This window comes from Microtus ochrogaster, unplaced genomic scaffold (genome assembly GCF_000317375.1).
Source record: "Microtus ochrogaster isolate Prairie Vole_2 unplaced genomic scaffold, MicOch1.0 UNK75, whole genome shotgun sequence".
NCBI classification, from domain to species: Eukaryota; Metazoa; Chordata; class Mammalia; order Rodentia; family Cricetidae; genus Microtus; species Microtus ochrogaster.
In genome coordinates, this window is record NW_004949173.1 from 1,811,626 (window position 1) to 1,827,493 (window position 15,868).

A 15,868-nucleotide genomic window follows, 5' to 3' on the forward strand; every position below is an offset into this window, starting at 1 on the left:
GTGTGTGTGTGTGTGTGTGTGTGTGTGTGTGTGTGTGTGTGTGTGTGTGTGAAGTGCATTCCTATATGGTTAACTTTGGGTAATTTTTATTCTCTTCATACATTTCCATGTGTTGATGTTATTTTTTTTTCTTTTATAATAGTTTCTGGATTTAAGTTGAAAAAAGTTGCCAGGTGGTGGGACACCTTTGAAGGGAAAGGGTGACAGAGAACTACTGACAGTTACACAGCTCAAACACTGCAGGATACTCAAACTTCAAACACGAGGTAACAGAGGGGATGCTTACCAAACGCTTGGTTTTCTCTGAAATATCTGATTTCTTCTGGGCATGCCCCTCCTGCAGCCCTGTCTAAGAGAAAAAAACAATTGCATTATTATGATTCGAAACCCCAAAATTAAACCACTAGCTACTTCCTCATCCAATAAAGGTAAGAAGCGGAAGAGAGATCAGATGGTGTCAACTTTCTCTATCCTCAGGCCTGATGGGGAGTCTCGCAGAAGCACAAATGGATTAAGAAAGCCTTGGACTGGTGAGGCCCGCTCGTTGCTGTACCAGTGAGGGTGATTCTGGAGGGAGACAACTAACTCATGAAGACTCTGACCTAACGGATGAGCCAACCCACTGATGGATCAAACCTGAACAGGTTGTCAGGAGGCTGTAGAGCTACCTGCCTGAGAAAACAGGCCTGGGAGGATGTGCACTGCCTTGGCATCTGGGAGTACTCCTTCCGGCTTCCCGTTCCCATTCAATAAGCTACTCCGCTGTACTTTCCCATCACGATGAACTGAACCCTCTGAGACTGTCAGCCCAAATCAACCTTCCCCTTGTCTAATGCTAATACTTTAGCCATAAAAAATAAAGAACTGCGTAATCTGTCCTAGCACCACCGAAACACTTCAAAAATTAATATGCAAATTGAAAGGGAAAGTTCCTTTTCAAACAGTAACTAATTAGGTGTGTGTGAGATCTGCTGAGCAGCACAAAAACTCAGGCAACTTAGAGTCAGCTGAGACCTGAAAATTATCATTTTTTTCTCATTGATTTGTACCTTTTGGGTTTTTTTTTTTCTTAGCATGACAAACCCCCTAAACCCCAGCTTAACGGAAATACAGGGAAAGTACCACAAGCTGACCTGAAGCTGGGAACTAAGTATTTTGAGCTAGTGCAGGCTAGATGTAGAACACTACCGTATTTCCCACAAATACACAAACTGACCCAATGCCCCTTGAGCATTTGCTGCAGTGCTCAGGGTACCACAGCCACAGCAGAACCAAACACAAGAGAATACTTAAGAATTCTATGCATCCAGAATGCACATAGCCTGGCAACACAAACAGGCACAGCAACACGTTGATGGTGTCTTCAGTAACTGAAAGACAGCTGTGTGACACCACCCCCCCCCCCACAGCCATATACCGCTTTCTGCCTAAACTCCTGGTTCAGCAGGTACTGCAGCTCCTGAATGTCATCCATATACTGCTTGAACTCTTCTTGCTCTTCAACTGGAACTGAACTAAACACAAAAAAACAGATCAAAAAAGTGTGTGCATTCTTAAATTTGAAAGGTACAAATAAAACTTATGCCTTTGGTAATTAAGGGTCTGATTCCTTGTTTCTGAATTATATACCTTCAAGATAACCATTTAACAGATGACTTTTATCTTCTACTGGAAGAAAAATAATCAGACAACAGCCTTCAATTTTATGCCATCTCATCGGCCCCACATGCACACACCCATCCACCATCCCTCCCACTAGGATGTCCACAGTATTCCTCTGTTGTCAACGCTAGTTTCCCTAACTGGGCCTTGGTTCTCAGCACCACACACAGCACCACACACTTCCCAGTGTGGGACCAGCCACTCTCTTATGCTACCATCCTTTCCATCAGCACCTACGAATCTGTACTTTTCTATGTTGACACAAGCTATAAAGTCATCAGAGGAAGGAGCCTCAGCTGAGGAAATGCCTCCATGACACCCAGTTGTAAGGCATTTTCTCATTTAGTGATCAGTGGGGGAGGACCCATCCAATGGTGTGTGGTGCCATCCCTGGGCTGCTGGTCCTGAATTCTGTAAGAAGGTGGGGCTGAGCAATGAGAAGCAGGTCATTAAGCATCACTCCCTCCATGGCCTCTGCATCAGCTCCTGCCTCTGGGATCCTGTCCTGTTAAGAGTTCCTGTCCTGAATTCCTTCAGTGATGAACAGCAATGCTGAAGTTTAAGCCAAATAAACCCTTTCCTCCCCAACCTGCTCTTTGGTCATGGTGTTTCCTTGCAGCAATAGAAACCCTAACTACGACAATATCCAAAGGTCGTTTTACTTTAGACTATCTAAGGTATTATGATGTGGGAAGTCCTTCTGTTTATGTGTTGCTTTTATTGGTTAATGAATAAAGAAGCTGCTTTGGCCTGTGATGGGGCAGAACAGAGCTAGGCAGAAATTATACCTGTTTTGTTGTATATAATTTTACTTTGTTAAAGTAAAAACCTTCCTTTTTATTTAAACAAAAAAAGGGGGGGGGGAAGCGGTGTGGGAAGTCCTTCTGTCTATGTGTTGATTTTATTGATTAATGAATAAAGCTCTTTTGGCCAGTGGCTTAGCAAAATAGGGCAAGGTGGAGTTCCAAGCAGACAGAGGAGAAAGAAGATGGAGTCGGTGAGAAGCCAAGCAGCCCCACCAGGGACAGGACCTTACCTGGTAAGCCACAGCCAAGTGGCAATATACAGCTTAATAGAAATAGATTAATTTAAAATATAAGAGTCGGCTAAAATTACGCTTAAGCTATTGGCCAAACAATATTACAAACATAGTTTCTGTGTGGTTATTTCGGCTCTGAGTAGCCGAGAACAAACAAGCAGTCTCCCCCAACAGTTTTAGCCATTTATTTTGATTCTGTCTTTGCCTGTGTTTCTATAAAGTTAACATTTATCCTCTCAGTCTGTAAGAACTGTTCACCTACTAGGAACACAATATGAGCCCTGCCACCAGCTTAGCAATGCTTTGCATCCTACGCTGCAGACACTCTCTCCCAGCTCTCTTTGTCCTGAGATTTAGTTTGGGATTTATTTCTATCATGCTAAATTGTAATATGTGTCTCTCACTCCCAGTCTCTTAGTTTACTGCTGCCTATACCAGAGACCTTAAACAGACAACCTCAAAGACATTGATAGACTAGAATCAAGCCAACCACATCTGACTGTTCATAGTCAGTGCAGGCAGCCCTCAATCTATGACGGCTCCACAGAACAGCTTATCTACAATAGCAAAAAACAGCACACACTCAGTAGGCTGTACTTCCGATCTTGATCCTTTTGCACAGCAAGCAGTAGAGGTGACGCTGGGACCCCCACTGGAGCTCCTGGTTGGAGAGTGAACAACCCTCCACACAAGGCAAAGCTTTGCTGCACTATTGTACGCAGTGGGGCAGGTGGACAATGCACTAATGAGAAAGAACTAGTGACAACTCAGAGCCAGGGAAGGAAAACACAGATTTGTTTTTAGAAAGGGGGACTGAAACAACCTCCCATTTATTCAGGCAGACAGTGAGACTGGCTGTGGAGGTGGCACGGAAATCAACTACTCACTGTTTGGTTCGCACCCGGAAGCTGGATTCATCTTATTTGTAAAGCTCCCACTTACTTGAGTTTCTCCATCTTCATCATGGCTTCCTGGTTCACACTGTTCAGCTGCTGCATTTTGTCCATAGAGGATTTCTATGAATGCAATTTAATCTTGCATTAGCATGTTTTAACATGTAAGAATGCATTAAAAAAAAACTAAAAACAGACTGCAAAATATTTATACACTATCCAAAAAAAAAAAAAAAAAAAACCCAAAAAAAGAAAAAAAAAGAAAGAGTTAGAGCCAGGCCCCATTTGATCTGCACCCATAAGATAAGAATTTCAGTGTGAATTCCCAGAATCTAGAGGTTGAACATGCCTGTAACCCCAGGACCAGTGGGCAAACACATACATAGGTGTATCCAGAGAGCCCTCTAGTCAGTTAGATTAGCCCAAATCACAAAGTTCTAGTCCACAGAGAGACCTTGTGTCAAAATAGTAAGGTAGAGAAGAAAGCTGGGTGGTGGCGCACGCCTTTAATCCCAGCACTCAGGAGGCAGAAGCAAGCAGATCTTTGTGTGTTCAATCAGCCTGGTCTACAGAGTAAGTTTCAGGACAGGCTCCAAAGCTACAAAGAGAAACCCTGTCTTAAAAAACCAAAATAAATGAATAAATACATAAACAAATAAATAAATAAGATAGAGAGGCTAGCAGTATGATTGAGAAAGACACCTGATGAGCTCGCTGGCCTCACCCTCTTGGGCATGTACCCACACACTCAGGAGCAAGACCACACACATACACCTGTCACCCAACACACAAGATAACAATAAGTTTAGGCATTTATGACAAACAAGTTAGGAACAGTTTTTTCTCTCCTTTTAAAAATGCTTGGCAGTAAACCCAGGGTCATGTGTATGTTAGGTACAACCTCTGAGCGTATTATTCCCAAGAATTTCTTTACCTGACACAACTGTTGCTAGATACATCTTACTACAGCTAGACACTGTGTTAAATGCTGGTAATTTTTAAGAATCTTTTTGATCCTGAACATGGTTCTATTTCTTTAAGCCATCAGTCATGAATGGAAAGCTATGAAACCAACTAACTAAAGCATTGAATGTAATGGGAACAGAGACCATGACACCTGTCCCAACACAGGCAGTGGCAAGAAGGACAGTCCCTCGGGTTTCTTAGAAACGAAATGCCTGCGTTGTGTCTTTAAAAAATGAGACTAAATAGGCAAACAAAAGTGTGTGTATATTCTTAGGTGTGAGTGTAAATGCAACTGTGTGTGTGTATGCTTGGAGAGTCTTCAGGTTCAGGAGTGTAAGCTTAGCCTAATTGAACTAAGAGTCTATCCAGTTCCAAGTAGCTGAATCTCAGATCTGGTTCATGTTACCTGGTACTTTCTAAGAGATCAGCACTTGCACATAAAAGAGTAATGAGAATGAGTCCCCCAATATTCGTCCATAAGCTCCACAGAGTATACCAGTTGTACAATGAAAAAAAATCCATCTGTTAAAGTGATGGTGTTGAACTGCATCTGTGAGACCCGGCAGAAGAATAACAAACAGTCCAACCTGACCTTGCTTAAAAAGCAAGCAAATTTCAAATATCTCAGTTATTTGGAGAAGACGATGCACCTTTACAAACTTTGAAAAAAAAAAAACCAACAACAACTATTTCTTAATGTCTCAACTACAACATTAAAAAAATTCTATCTTCTGTATTATCAAGAATATTTCATTTCAAAATATCATCCCCAAACTAAAGTCTACTTTGTATAAATATAAAACAAAATTCAATTTTAAGAGTTATCTTATAATTGACCTGTGACAAAATTTCAAGGCAGACTCATAACTTGTACGTTGAGATTGCTGACCTGGTGTGTATGCATCTAGAAAATATACTTAAATCTTACATTTTTCAAAAGAAATTCTGAATATGTCTCCCGGCATGCTTCTCGGAAGTGGATAAAGTTGATAATGCCACTTAAAAACCGAACTGTCCGTTTTGCTTCTAAAAAAGAAAATAACACTGTAAACTGTTGAAACAACAGAATGCAAAGATATATCAGTTTTACTATATGACTTGGCTCACAGCATAGAAAAAATGTATGCTTTAACGACGTGCAGAATTATCTGTTCTAACTTAGACTGGAATTATCTTTGTGTTTAGAAAGGAGGAGAGAAAAGGAGGAAAGCAAGCTAGTTTGAGCTATATAGGAGAGCAGAGACCATGACGGATCCTAATTTTAAAACAGAAAGTGAATGAATGAATGAATGAATGAATGAATGAATGAATGAATGAAGCAAAACCTTTAGACAGCAGAGCACATTCAATATAGGACAGAAACCACCTTCAAAGCGGAAAGAGGGGAGCCCTGTGAATGCACTTGCTCTTAACAGAGAATGCCAACAGCAGGTATGGGTCTTACGGAGGCAAGACGGTAAGATTTTAGAGTGGGAGGGGCCAGAGCAGCTAGAATTGCTGAGACTAAGAACTCAGAGACAGAGGCTGTGGAGAGTGTGAGAATTCTGGCAGTCTCAGAGAAGCTGGTTCTAATCAGCATGCAGACATGAAGAAATTACAAAGGCTGAGAGAAGAAACAGAAATATCTAAAGCAGTAAACAAAAGCATCAGTATTACATGGCATAAAATTTGTAATCTAAAAAAAATAAAAAGCAAAACCAGAATATGATTTATAAAAAGAAAAATATCAAAATACCTTGAAATAGCACCAATGACAAATACAATAAAACAGGCCATAAAAATGTCTCATTTGTTCAAAAACAAAGTCTTATGAAGATAAAGACAATTCCTAAAAATATCCAATTCCAACTCAAAGAGATGAAAACAGAAGATATCTGAAATAAAAATTGTGCTGGGAGCTGGAGAAATGGCTCACCTCCTTCCAGAGGTCCTGAGTTCAATTCCCAGCAACCACATGGTGGCTCACAAGCATCTGTAATGAGATCTGGAGCCCTCTTCTGGCCTGTAGGCTACATGAAGGCAGACGTTGTATACATTGGAAAAAAAAATTGTACCAGAATGATTAGAAAAAGAAGTTTAGAGCCAGAGAAATTCATGGTATGCAGGCCAGCAGGAGCAGTCACCCCACCTATGAGCAGAGGCAGGATTGACAGCATCCAAAGGCTGTGATGAAATCCCACAAAAAGGAGGAACAAAAACTACTTTTTGCCTAACAGGAGAGTAAGGTCTAAATCTCATGAAAACCATAAATAGTGAATAACTCTAAGTTGAAAAACAAAACAAAAATTCAAAAATTCCCCAGAACCCCAAAATATATTTAAGTAGCTAGGAAGTAGTAATAAAATTTAAAAGCAAAAACAAGAAAATAAAGCGGACACATTAGATGGAATAAAGATAAGAATAAGAGTAGGTTTTCTTATCAGGAACAAAGGAAGCCATTATATAATGTAACAATAAATCTTTTCCTTTTCTGCATCTTCAAGGGATTTTATTATTGGTCTTTATTGGTCCTCCTTATGGATACTGTTTTCAACAGCGCCAGCATGCCTTTAAAGCACTGGGAAAGTCATCAACTTAGAACTCGGTAATTAAGAAAATTAGCTTTCAAAACTAAGGGGAAACAAGCATGTCAGGACACACCAGGAACCAACACTCACGTTACTGAGGCCAGAGGCTTTTAACTTCTAGGCCAGCCTGGGCTATATAGTAAGATACTGCTTATAAAAACAACAAACAAGGAGCCGGACAGATGAGTCAGAGGCCAAGAGCACTTGCTGCTCTCGCAGAGGACCTGAGTTTGGCTCCCAGCACCCATATGGCACTCACAACCACATGTAACCCAAGCTCCCGGGATCCAACAACAGGATCCAAGGGGACGAGGCACGTACATGGTATGTATCATACATAAAGGTAAAACACACTCACAAAAATAAATATTCTTTCAAAAGCTATTTTTTAAAAATTCAGTGGCCAAAATAAGGCAAGAATTGGAGAACATGGAAATATATAAATATTATAAGGAAGAAACAAAAAGATTAAGGGTAAATTTAAGTCTGATCATATCAATAATATTAAACACAAATGAGCTAAGCACTCCAATTGAAGAGCAGTGAAGATGAAAAGAATACATTCACAAAAGATTTCAATATTTCTATAATTCATTCAACACACCAACTGAAAGAAAATCTGAAGGAATGTTACTAACTGGTGCAAACTGTGGAGTGCCCTGCCCAGCGAGGAAACGCAAATGCAGGCTGTGTAACAGCACTGCAGGCCCTGTGGATGTGCTTGCAGGTCCTAAGACTTGAAAGTAATGCATCACAAGAGTTCACTGGACAGTGGCAGAGTCTGACACTGTGTCCCCTGTGGTATGCCATGTGCTGCAGTGAGCAGGAACAGTAGGGATAACAAAGAGTAGATTATTTCAGAGAGGAGAAGGGCATCAGAAAACACAAAGGAAGACAGAAGGGGAGCTGACAGAAAGTCAACAGCACAGGGCTCCAGCTGTCCACCTCACACATCCAAAACTAAGGACCCCAGCTACAAGCATACCAACAAATGAATGAGGGAAGAAACTGGCTGTGTGAACCGTGCCTGATTTTATCCTACGGCAGAGTGATACCAACACAGAAATCTTATCCAAAATTTTAGGAACATTTAAAAAATAAGAAATTTTAAGAAAAAAAATCAATTTAAAAAACAGCTTTATAAAGATATAAAGGACAAAAAAGAAATAACTTTCTAAAATTTTTTTCTTAGAATTTTCTTTTACATTTATTGGCAGAAAGGGAAAATGGCGAATTAAATGACTGGAAATGTACTTACTTGGACACAGAATATCAGTGATCTCAAAGTCGTTCACTCGGCAGATGGGCATAAAGGAGTCCCTTGGGGATGCACAACAGTGAAGAGCAGGGCATTAGATGCTAACCCATGAACGCAAAGATCTTAGATCCAAACATATATCTAGATCCACTGTCAGTGTTCCAGGGCCAAGTCGGGTCAGCAGTCTACTGCAGTGCACAGTCCTGCACCATGAAATCTACTTCTACATTGCATTAGTATTGGTTTTTATACACCTTACAACATTCATTTAATATAAAGGTAGTTACAGAATAATAAACAGCATATATTCTAGGTGATTCTAAGACTCAAAAATGCAAAGCTACCAAACAATTCCAGACTTAGAGGACCTTAGAATGTCACCTGAGAGCATCCTGAAAAGTGCCAGAGGGGAAAACTGAATACATATGAGAACTCTGAACACATACGAGATAAAGTAGAGGGAGCTGTTCTTTTACAAAGACCAGACCATTAGAAGAGTTTAATGTAATGTAGATTTAAAAAAAAAAAAAATCACCCTTTACTCACAGATGAACTAATAAATTGATGATTGGTAAAAAGTTCTCCATTAAAAGTGGATACATGACTTCTATGTTCACCGGGATCTGCATGAAATAAGTCATGAAATCTGTATCAATTAGACGAAATGAGAAGAATCTTCAACTATAAGAAACCTTAAACACAGGAAATGGTCTAACGATATTGGTTCATTACCACCCAATCTGGAAACAACACAACTCGCAGTGCACAGCCAGAGTTGACAGGAATAGATGATGCTCAGTCCCCAGGGGGCATTTAATGAAGAACCTTTTAAGTCCACGGAAATGACATCAGGCCTTATGCTAGGCACTTAACTTTGTTGTTCTCTTTTAACTGCTACAACCCTACTTTAGAGGGATACCTCGTTTCGTAAAGAAACTAAACCTTTGCAAAGCTCCACAGTAAACAGAGGGCAAAATCTTTGCTCTTTAAAAACTCCAGTTATAGGCTAAGCGTGGTAGCATGTGTCTATTATACAAGTACACGGGAAGATGATGAGTTCAAGGACAGTCTGGGTTGTCAAAACAGTAAAATATATATAACCTGATGAGACCCCACAGACACGACATTGTCACAGATCTTCAGATAATACCCTGATAATTTCATCACAAAACATGGTCAAGAAAAGCAGTCCTGACTAGAACTCTGTGGTTTGTTTCATTTCAGTTGCTTTAATCTTACTACCACCTAGTTTAATCTTAGAGTCCTTCCTACAAAAACAATTTTTTCCCTAAAGACTTGGCAGTTGTTTATTAAAGTCTCTGAAGCCAAACACCTGTAAACAAACTGTATAGAATCAGCAATTTCCAAGTGTCATTTGGTCTTTCATTATAGTTTCATCTTACTAAGGAGTCTCATGTAAACTATTATGATGCCTAAAATTCCTTTGTAAGTGAGATCACTTTTCTGTAATCCTTTAGATTTGTTGGAAATGAAGTCAACCACTTCTCAACTTTTTGAGCAGAATGCACTGGGAGCAGACCTGCTTACAAACAGGAACCACACACTGTCTCAACTCTTAGCTCACCATGTAGAAGGCCTCCAACCGCACCGCATACACTATTTGCAAGGCTCTCATGTAGATCGTGTACAAGACTTCAGGCTACAACAGAAAAACAACTGTCAATGTCTCAGGCAGGAGCTGCGCCATTGCCATCCTCACCATCAAATGCTGCAGTCGGTGAACGCAACAAAAGAAAAGGAGAGAAAATCACCCACTTTCTCTCAAAATACCTTACAATTCCTCCAAATTCTAAGACACCTTATGTTACATAATAATTTGTTCTTGTTCGCTGGGCGGTGGTGGCACACACCTTTAATCCTAGCACTTGGGAGGCAGAGGCAGGCGGATCTCTGTGAGTTCGAGACCAGCCTGGTCTACAAGAGCTAGTTCAAGGACAGGCTCCAAAACCACAGAGAAACCCTGTCTAGAAAAACCAAAATAAATAAATAAATAAAATTTGTTCCTGTGTAGTGAATAAACAAGGAAATTGGTTACTTATGAATGAGAGTAATTTTATCCAAATCCAACCCAATCAATTTACCCAGCCCAGACAGGAAAGATGGGTGGGTCTTCCAGGACTCTGTGAGGGGTGTAGAAATGCTGGAAACCTCAAGATTTTATTTTCGGCTGGGTGGTGGTGGCACACGCCTTTAATCCCAGCACTTGGGAGGCAGAGGCAGGAGGATCTCTGTGAGTTCGAGACCAGCCTGGTCTACAAGAGCTAGTTCCAGGACAGGCTCCAAAGCCACAGAGAAACCCTGTCTCGAAAAACCAAAAAACCAAAAAACCAAAAAAAAAAAAAAAAAAATTTTATTTTCACTTTTTGAAGAAAGATCATTCAGACCAGGCCGCTGTTACAGCCAGAAGGTCACCTCAGATTTCAGTTTAGCTGCAATGCTTGGAATAATGGAGAAATAGCAACATTTAGAAACCTTTTCTTCTATGTTAGTAGATTTCCAAATGCAGGCCCAAGAATCTGTTTGCTCTTCTGTATTCAGGTTTATTAGGGGAACAGAAAGCCTGAAACATGGTGAGAACGTGGCAGTGCTGACCTAAAGCTACATGACTCACCTCAAAGACCAATCATTTGCTCTGAGGCCATTCTTCCCATTTTAAAAAACCAAAAAAGACTGAGATAAACAATTTTGCATTCAATATGATAAAATAAACCTTCCCATATTATAACTTCAAGGCCAACACAGGGAACTGGAGGGAGATTTGGGATTTTGCTGTGACACATAAACAGCTCATTTTTGCATTTAATAACCAAACATATAAAGAATAACACCTGTCAGAATAAGTCAGTTTCCACCTGGGGCATAATGTAAGAAAATTAATCTGTGTGTTTCCAAAGAAGACTGTTTTTAAGCATGCGTGTGTAGGAAGCTACTTGGAATAAATCCTGTCAAGGTCTCCAATAAATGATACCCTCATACCATCACTCCAGTAATATAAAAATTTAATATACTTTAATATATCTATGGTTTAAAGCTCTTTTTTTTTTTTTAAGGAAAACAACTGTATTAAAGTACTGAGTTCCCACTGGGCCTGTAGAAGTTGCCCCACATATAAACTTAATGTTATTTTAAAATTACACCAGGTGAGAAATTTTTCTCTAGATTAAAAATGACTGGCCTACAACAAATATGAGGGCACCCGCCTTCCTTCCCACACTACAGACCTAGCAGCTACTTTATTCTTAAATATCAGTATCTCCGTGTAAAGAGAGACACATTTTACCTTAGGGATTGGATGAAGATCATTCTTGGAGAAGTTCTTGCCATCAGCTCCTGTTAGTAATTTATTGCGGATATGATCCACAATCTCAGCTGCACTGTATCTGGGGAAGGACAAAGTTTCCATGATGGGAGTCTCCTCCTAGTGAGAAAGAAGAAAAAAAAAAAAAAACAGATCAGAAATATGCATAATGAATAGTCCTTATTATCTAGAAATTGATACATAGGAAAAAAATAAACAAGCTGTGGCTGAACTGTTCATAGTAGTATGATCATCAAATATGGGAATAAGGCAAAGAATTTTAAGCCAGGCATGGTAATGCATATTGGTGACCCCCAACACTAGGAGATGGAGGCAGGAGGATCAGAAATTCAATGTAAGAACTACATGTAAAACTCAAGGTCAACCTGACTCTGTCCTGTCTCAAAACAGAACAAGATAAATTTTATTCACACATACATACAAACACACACTGAAAGAAAGGTGATGTTTTATCCTAAAATAATTTTTATCACAAAGTAATAAGTCATTTTTTGCCAATATTTCTAATGTCCTATTCCATAAGGAAGAGAGGCTTTTGACACACAGGAGGAAAATCATGTTGTTTTCTTTTTACACAAGGGCCAGAGCATTTAACAAGATGCTGAGAACTATTTCTCAAAGCACAAGACAGACAGACAGCAGCAGCTAGATATAAGCAATACTAACACAAGACAGGAAATAAAACTGCATTTTGATTTGATATCCTACTCAAACACACACAGTAAGAAGACTAATAAGATTTAAGATGCAAGCAGGGGTGAGAGCTGGGGCAGAGGGAAGGGAAGACGTAGAGGGAGAGCAGGAAAGAGGTTTTAATTTAAGGCAGGAATCCCTTTCACCAAAGCAAGAACTCAAAACACATAAAACAGCAAAAACCTATTTGTCCTAATGTGTGCAGATAATAGATTATTCCTACCGGTGTCCTCTTAAAATAGCACTTGTCATAATTCTGTCTCCCTTACACATCCCAGAGCACAGCTGGCAATGCTTGGAGATATTTTCAGTTGTCAGGACAAGAATACAATGGCTAGGGGCCAGGCATTCTTTCAAATACCCTACAATGCTTCGGGTGGTCTCTCACTGCAGAGCTGTCTGTCCAAAGGACACTACTTCCCAGCGTGAGCAGAGACCCAGAGCAAACAGATTCAGTTTTGCAAACAAACTGAAATGGTTTACAAGTTTTGAAATCTACTTTAGGCTCTCACTGTTTCATAACAATTATGGCTTAAAAAGAGGCCCCAGCAATTTGCCTCTCCTCCCAGTGAATGGAGGAAGCTCCAACAATTACCTCTCCTCCCAGTAAATGGAGGATGCCACCCCAAAACACAGCTGTTAAATAACGCCCTGGCTCTCAACCCTTCAAAACAGCACAGAGCGCAGGAACTCTAAAGGTTATTCCCTTTCACTCTAGTGTGCCCCTAATAGCAGAAGACACTTGCTCATGCTACTGAGAAAGCTGCTGCAACCTCAATAGGATACACTGACCCCTATTTACAGGACATTTCTCCCAAAACTGGAAGGAAAGCTGTCATGTCCCTTCTAGGCCTTCTCCGCGACACAATTAAAGACTACTTCCTTACATGTGGCCACTACTTTATGAGACTATTTTTTGGAAACCATAACATTTTTGAGAGAGAAGAATACATCTTTTTCCCACTCCTTCAACAAAAGTCAGTACAGATTTGTTCCTAAAATGCGACTGGTTTCTGGCAAGTATCAAGCAGGCAGATATTAATTATGTAGTTAGTGGACACCACTAGGCATCTGATCATAAAGTTCTGACACTACTTCCAGGTCAATAAGATCACAACCTACAGCTGGGCGATGGTGGCGCACGCCTTTAATCCCAGCACTCGGGAGGCAGAGGCAGGTGGATCTCTGTGAGTTCGAGACCAGCCTGGTCTACAGAGCTAGTGCCAGGACAGGCTCCAAAGCCACAGAGAAACCCTGACTCGAATAAAACCAAAAACAAACAAACAAACAAAAAAAAAAGATCACAACCTACAGATTGAGGGGTTAACCCTCACACTGCTCCCCACTGACACGATGGTCACAAGACCAGGCTGTTTTACTTATGCTTCTGACAGTATACTACACACTGGAGTTCCTACCATGCCCTCCTTGGACAACTAGTGCCACGTATAAGGGAGGAACTTGGAAACAAAATTAGAGACTGCCTCTGGTCCACATGGACCCACATACATACAAACATAGACTAACACAAGGGAAGAATTGACAAAATAATATTTCAGGGGTAATTTAAATAAGATAGTATGATAGTATGAAGAGGCCCAGGAACCACCAAGTGTCTGGCTGTCCCAGAATTTCTCAAAATCAGCTCTTGGGGGTTTTTATAAAAGTTTTATCATGTATGTATGATTGGTTTTATCAATGCCAGCAACTTCCAGTCTCTCCCTTCCCCAGGATCAGGGGACAGGGGCTGAATGTCCTAATCCTATAGGATTGCCTTAGTTTTCTGGTAAACCACCCCTCACCCCATCCTGCCACCCTACTCCCACCCCTACCCCCTTGCCCAAGGACCAGAGTCTACCAGGCAACAGCTAACTATTAACTTACAAAAAAGTTCACTTATCACTGTGATGATTCCAAGCATTTTGGTATCTGTGCTCCAAGAACTTTGGACAAAATGTATATTTCATACTATCATACTGTCCTATTTAAGTTACCCCTGAAATATTATTTTGTCAGTATCTTCCCTTGTGTTAGTCTATGTTTGTATGTGTGCGGGTCCATGTGGACCAGAGACAGTCTCTAATTTTGTCCCTCAGGTGCCGCCCACCTTTACTTATTTATTTCGATATTTATTTATTTAAAGATTTGGCCTCACAGGCCTAGAAGATCCCAATAGGCTAGGCTGACTAAGCACCAGACATTTGCCTGTCTCTCTCCACAATGTTGAGAACCAATGGACCACACGCAGAACTTCAAAAAGAAAAAGAAATATGTAGGTTTTAGGGGTTGACTCTGGTCCTGCCTTTCCTAATTGAGCTATTTCCCCAGACAGTGAATATCTTCTGAAAAGTTAATACCAAAAGGATTCAACACTCCAGAATCAGTCAGTCTAGTCTAATACAGCAAGGAATCACCTCGACTGACTGTGGGTAACTGTAGCACTCATGTAGAAATGCATTACGATCCAGTGAAAGAAACTCAAAGGGCCTCCGCATGGCCCACTTACACGAGTCTGGATCCCCCCTGCACTCTTCTTACATCAGTATTTGAACTTTAAACTATTTTCATTTCTACTACTGAATTTCATAACTGCAACCTTTTTGTTCAGAGATAGGATCATCTTAAGTCTGGATTTGGGCCTTTCACACACTAGCCATCTATTTCAGTATAAATTATAAATGTATGGAGAAGTAAATCATCCTACCCCAAGTGTAGTTGTCTGGTGTGTTTCAAAAAACTACAGACCGCTGCAGATTCAGGAAAGGCTCGGCAAGGTCCTTTTGTAGAAAGACGTTTCTAGATGTTTCCATTCGAAATGTGTAGATGGCGGCAGAGGCTTCTCCACAGTACAGCTCCTTCTCTGCAGAGGAAAGTACTGTGCATAAGAAAAGGCTGTATTTCTGATCTCTGCCCAGGTACAGATCACTACAGGTGGCAACGACATGGGAGACTTCATCGGTAGAACAAGGCAGCCTTCATTCACTGTGTACCTCCTCTGGCAGCATTCCAAATCCCCAGTCACTCCCTTTCCCTACAGAAGCCCAAGCCCCTATCCCCTGACTAATCTCTTTATAATCATCTAGTCCAGGCCTCCTTTGTGTTTAGGCATATATAAGATTCCGGGGGTTTTCCCTCAATATCCTAAGGTCAGTTTATTTCATGGTTTAAAATGATGCTTTCAGAGGGGGAAAAAAGTAAATAAAACATTCAATATTTTTCATCTAAGTCTCAGTTTTTTAAAGTGCTCATAAAAACATTACAAAGGAAAAAAAAAACATTACAAAGAGGGTACTCGCTAAAGCAAGCCACACCTAGATTAGGAATTTTAACACTGGAGTGGGTATAAAATGTCTTCATGTGCCGGGCGGTGGTGGCGCACGCCTGTAATCCCAGCACTCGGGAGGCAGAGGCAGGTGGATCTCTGTGAGTTCGAGACCAGCCTGGTCTACA

General features: G+C 40.6%; 1 protein-coding gene across 2 annotated transcripts in view; it reads right to left on the reverse strand.

The window, feature by feature from the left end:
• Positions 1–15,868, reverse strand: part of Nuf2 (NDC80 kinetochore complex component NUF2) — a 29,910-nt gene that overhangs the window by 12,427 nt on the left and 1,615 nt on the right. Inside the window, exons 2-10 of one of the 2 annotated variants that reach the window (XM_005370339.2) lie at positions 15,123–15,278; positions 11,687–11,824; positions 9,971–10,045; positions 8,932–9,008; positions 8,386–8,447; positions 5,489–5,586; positions 3,644–3,717; positions 1,418–1,514; positions 287–349 (exon numbers count right to left, since the gene is read on the reverse strand). In XM_005370339.2, the coding sequence (XP_005370396.1) occupies positions 287–349; positions 1,418–1,514; positions 3,644–3,717; positions 5,489–5,586; positions 8,386–8,447; positions 8,932–9,008; positions 9,971–10,045; positions 11,687–11,809 (669 nt within the window). In that variant the 5' untranslated portion in view covers positions 11,810–11,824; positions 15,123–15,278. The remainder of the gene's footprint in view (positions 1–286; positions 350–1,417; positions 1,515–3,643; positions 3,718–5,488; positions 5,587–8,385; positions 8,448–8,931; positions 9,009–9,970; positions 10,046–11,686; positions 11,825–15,122; positions 15,279–15,868) is intronic. The other variant, XM_013354874.1, reaches the window with a different exon arrangement.